Consider the following 5,309-nt stretch of genomic DNA (forward strand, 5'->3'; position numbering starts at 1 on the left):
TGAGGACCAGTCACACGGTACTGGCAATGGCCACGCTCAAAATGGTGTTTTTTACATGCCACCTGCATGGGAGCCAGTCCAGCGGCACTGGCAATGACCTCACTCGGATGATTTTCTAACGTGCCACCAGCACAAGTGCTAGAAGGTGACGCTGGTAACAATTACGCTCAAATGGTGTTATTTACGGGCCACTAGCATGGAAGCCAGACAGCTGCTCTGGCAATGAACACGCTCGGACAGTGCTGTTAGTGCTCCTCTGGTGCAGGTGCCAGTCATCGAATATGGTTCAATTACGATTTCGGTGGCACGTAAATAACACCATTTGAGTGTGATCATTACCAGCGTCGCCTTACTGGCACGTGAAAAAACATTCAAGCGTGGTCATTGCCAGTACCGCTAGACTGGCTCCTGTGCAGGTGGCACATAAAAAACACCATTTGAGCATAGCTGTTGCCAGTACCGCCTAACTGGCCCCCTTGCGAGTGGCACGTAAAAGCACCCACTACACTCTCGGAGTGGTTGGCGTTAGGAAGGGCATCCAGCTGTAGAAACTTGGCCAGATCAGTTTGGAGCCTGGTGCAGCCACCTGGTTCGCCAGTCCTCAGTTAAATTGTCCAACCCATGCTAGCATGGAAAGCAGATGTTAAACGATGATGATGATGTTATACAGTATTGGTTTCATTTTTCAACATCATTATTAGAAACATTTGACTTAAACTAGCATTGTTGAAAATTAGATAATAGTGTAACCCATTATGAGAAGTAAATAACATAGTCACAGCTGTGGTTGTATGGTGAGAAGTTTGCTTCCCAACCTCATTCACAGAAAAACTATTGTTTTACTGTGAGAAAAGCGCTGTTGAAGTGTTAAGTGAAATTTGGCAATCGAAGATTGAATCCACGCTATGCTTGCATGAAGCCAATACAAATATATTGTGGAATAAAAACTTTATCTACTGTCATGGAAAAAGTGTAAAAGGTTAAATTGCTATTTCTAGCAGGCCAAATGACTATGTAGAGGCTTTTTTATTGACTTATTAGAAGCAAGTGTATAGATGGGAGGTTTTCATGGAGGAGTCTACTGAAATTTTTGTTGTGCAGATTAACAACTTTGCTTAATCAGAGTTTACTAGGAAACAAATATCCACAGATATGTAATACAGGTATATAGGTCACTAGTAGATTTAAACCTGTAACTGTGGTTGTTCAGAAAGAATTATGCTTGAAAGTATTGATGGAGGCTATCATATGTTATGAACTTTGATTATATTTGAGAAAAGTGAAGCCTTGTTTATTTTTATTCAATGCCAAGACAGTAAATGTATATATATATATATATATATATTGTAAACAATCTGTTCATTTATGAATATAAAGCACTGGATGTATCAAATTTCTATATTTCTTTTCTCGTGAAATGTCCAACTCTGAGATCATATCACAAACAATTAGATGTCACCTGCTATTAAGTCACCCTGCACGATAAATGAATTATCATTGTCTCCAATGCTTGTGGCTTCATTTAATTAGTGGTGTTGCAGTTCTCATTGAACAATCGTCTGAGACAAATATTAAATATTCATTTATTTATTTTTCTTTTGATTTATTTCCTGTCTGTTGTTCAGCTTTACTCGGAAAACTTTTATATATTCCATGTTATTCACCAGGAAACATGTCAGGAATGTGATATTTTCAAACTTTTTGCTCTGCTCTCAAAACGATTCAATAGCTTCTGTTATTTTTGATGAATCAGTGAAACTATATTTCTGGTACTGTTGTAAAATCATATCATCATTGTCTCCAAACATCTGTAATGTGTTGACCTTTCAGCCAAGTTACTGGCATTTTTCCTAACCTTATTGTTTCATGTGTAAATATTTGTAATGTTAATCGACATAAAGGCTGAATGTTAATCGACATAAAGGCTGAACACAAGTAAAATGAAAGAGCACCTATGTATTGGAATAAGAGTAAATATGGAATAGACATGTGTAAATATATGATGAATGCTGAGTGAAAACTGTAGTGAAGTAGCAGTCAATGATATCAGTGTCCGAGAAAAGTATGGGGAGAAATAGTGGAGTCAAATCCCAGGATGTTGGGCTTCACAGATGAGGTAATGAAATGCTAAGGAGGACCTGAATAAGAGGGATGTAGTAGAGGTTTTCAGGTCTATCACTCTGTTAAACACAGTGGTGATAATTTTAGCAAAGGTGCATGCCAATATACATATACTGTATATAGTTGTATATAATAAATCTACCCAACCCTTGTCAGCATGAGAAAACAAATGTTAAACCATTGAAAATGGAGATAGTAACAGCTATTCAAAAATTTTACCTAGGCATTCTGCGTGACATTCATGTTGAGTTTTGTTTATGGATGTTGCTATTTGAAATTTCTAATTACTTTGTTTCCAGTGAAAAGTTCATCACTTTCAGATTGGTTATCATAATAATTAAACATTGTTAGTTATAAACTTGTTTCTTTTTCTTTTATAGAAGGGACGTGTCCTTGAACATAAGAAACGTTTCCAAGAAGCTAAGGTGTATTTTGAAAATGCTATCTCCATCAATCCTGGCCATGTAAAGAGTCTAGAGCATTTAGTAAGTAACCATATAAATTTCTTATGACATGGTATATAGTTTATCTTTTAACCATATAATTTATATTTTACATGTTTTTGTTGGTGGGGGGGGGGCAACTGGAGAAAGAGGGTGTTCCCACCACAGCCTTTACAGGCCATCCAACACCATTGAGATCAACACAGTAAACATTCCTGTTCAATAGCTGTAAGTTGAAACAAGGTCAAAAAAAGAATTTCAGGAGACCTATGATTTGGAGATAAACTAGACATGCTGGTTATTACAGGGCCTGAGGTAGGTACATGGATACAATATGGATGACAAGATAAGAAGCCAGAAAGCTGGGGTAGTACCTGAGTTGAAGTGGCATGAGACTAGTAAACTCTGTGGAAGAGGGGCCACTGTAGCTGCAATAGAAAAGACAGAAAGGAAACAGTTTATATTTGGGCCAGAGATGAATGTGTTGGTGACTGAATTAGTGAACTTTTTAAGCATTTGGTGGTAGGTTTTGCTAACGATAAAAATCAGAGCAACATATGTTAGCTTTAGCAAAAAGATAACTAAAGAGTGTAATAGAACAGAGAAAACACTATCTAGTTATTTAGAAGAAGTATCACAAATTACAGTGAGGTGCTGAAAATTTCTTGGCTTTAGGTAAAAGAAAATATAGGAGGATCAGTTAATTATGATTTTATTCAACATATTCCCCTCTTAGATCCACACAATTATTGCAGTGGTCCTTCGGTTTTTTTAAGCCTTGTAAAAGAACTTGAAAGGTTGGGTCTCCAGCTAGGCCTTTCACAATACCCTTAAAGCCAGGAACTTTTTAGCACCCCCTTATATGTGCTAGTGGTGAGAATAGCTCTCAACCTTTTCTTCAACACGGAACATGGTAGATGCATTGTTCAAGTTAAAGTGTGTGTACTGAACATCAAAGCATGAAAACCATTTGATGCACATTGATGGCAAAGGCACAGCATGGAAGCAAAGCCACAATTCAGTTCTCAGGTCCATAATACTTAAACACGGAGGTGAAAATTTTAGCAATGGTGTATGACAAGAAGTCAGTGCCTGTTGTCCATAATGTAGGGCATCCAGCTGTAAAAACCTTGCCTGTGCTGGTGCTGCATAAAAAGTACTCAGTCCACTCTGCAGAGTGGTAGTGTTGAGAAAGGCATCCAGCTGTAAAAACCCTGCCAAAATAGACACAGTGGCCTGGGGTAGTCTTCTACCTGGCCAGCTTTTGTCAAACTGTCCAACCCATGTCTGCATGGAAGGTAGATGTTAAACAATGATGATGAATGTAGAGCTGCATTTGTTCAAATGCAACCATCTTCAAGAACTCTTGCATATCACACACTCAGTCTATCAAGAATATCCACTTATCCTCCATTCTATATGTGTTTTCATTAGAATCACTGCTGTGGAGGACAAAAACTTTGAGGAGCTGGGTCATGATAAAACTATCTGAAGACCTGAATAATGTGACTGTCATGATGTTGGACACTTTGAATTTAGAAACAGTTGGCCCCACATTCAAAGAGCACTAGGGTTTTATAGGAGTACACATTGAGAAGGACAAGTCAGTGGGAAAGTCCATAATGGCCAGCAGTGGTTTCTGTCACATGATTGAGTAGGAGCCAGTTAAGTTGTCTGTATCTGGTTCAGTTTGGACACTCAGATGGGTAGAAACTGGAGTGAGGTTGTAAGTAGAGTGGCCAGTCTCACAAAGAAGTAGGTCCAGAAGAAGCTGTTCTTGAAAGGTTGGGTGGAAGTGGTTAATACCAAATTTACTTGTCCTAAGGAATAGCTAACCAGTTTGGAGCTAATGTTCTTTCACTTCTTGTGAAAGGGACAGGTTCAGTTGGTCAGAAAATTAATCTGCTACTGACAATTTTTGTAGGGACTTTGGGATGTCATTACTGATGACGTTGAATATGCTCGGTTGCTAACACACTTGCATAAAACTCCAGCAATGGCAATGAGGGTGAAGGCAAACTTGTGTATGTATCATTTGTGCAATGTTTTTCTACAGCTTGTCTTTGATAAGGCTGTAGTCAAGAGTCAAGCATAGAGAAAAGTTGTACTTTTGACATCTGGAATGTTGCTAAGCACTTAAATCACTACCAGCTGGACAGTGTGACCAGTGTAAAAACATCACTTGCATCCTAAAGAGAAAGTATGAGTGACGACACCCTGGGGATGATTCTAGGTGTCAACAAAGACACTCTCTGTAACCTCTCTTGGAAGAATTTCAGGTCAGGATTCATAAACAACTCTCCAAATTTCCTTGACATAGCATTGCTACAGAGAGGTTTCACCTGATTGAGACAAGCTCTACAAAAGATGGAAGTTCCAACAGCTGAACTTGTCTGAGATGTGTGCAGAGTAACAAAACCATCTTGCATGCTCTCATTTGGCATCTGTGCATTACTGATTTATAAGCTTGTGTTGAACAGCTTTTATCATGTGAAGGATGGATTCAGCTATTAGCTGAGTCTTTACTAAAAATTGACCTGCCAACTTACTTTAGTTGGGAATGGTGTTTAGTCTTCCTCTACTTGATGGTTGCACTGAAAGAAGTTAGGTGGTAAATGCTTTTAAAAGGTTTGAGGTCAGGGATTTTTTTTTCTGGCTAAACTCTCATTAATTTCTTCAAGTACCACTTGAAAAGGAAGGTTAGAGAGAGAGAGAGAGAGAGAGAGAGAGAGAGAGAGAGAGAGA

At 38.5% G+C, this 5,309-nt stretch overlaps 1 protein-coding gene and 1 long non-coding RNA gene across 2 annotated transcripts in view; one reads left to right on the top strand and one right to left on the bottom strand.

The window, feature by feature from the left end:
* The window catches only part of LOC106881176 (tetratricopeptide repeat protein 7B), a 75,850-nt gene that overhangs the window by 56,770 nt on the left and 13,771 nt on the right, over nt 1-5,309 (top strand). Inside the window, exon 9 of the mRNA XM_014931469.2 lies at nt 2,502-2,606. Coding sequence (XP_014786955.2) covers nt 2,502-2,606 — 105 coding nt within the window. The remainder of the gene's footprint in view (nt 1-2,501; nt 2,607-5,309) is intronic.
* The window catches only part of LOC128247628 (uncharacterized), a 21,634-nt gene continuing 19,268 nt past the window's right edge, over nt 2,944-5,309 (bottom strand). Inside the window, exon 3 of the long non-coding RNA XR_008264003.1 lies at nt 2,944-2,992. This is a non-coding gene — a long non-coding RNA (uncharacterized LOC128247628). The remainder of the gene's footprint in view (nt 2,993-5,309) is intronic.

This window comes from Octopus bimaculoides, chromosome 4, assembly GCF_001194135.2.
Source record: "Octopus bimaculoides isolate UCB-OBI-ISO-001 chromosome 4, ASM119413v2, whole genome shotgun sequence".
NCBI lineage: Eukaryota > Metazoa > Mollusca > Cephalopoda > Octopoda > Octopodidae > Octopus > Octopus bimaculoides.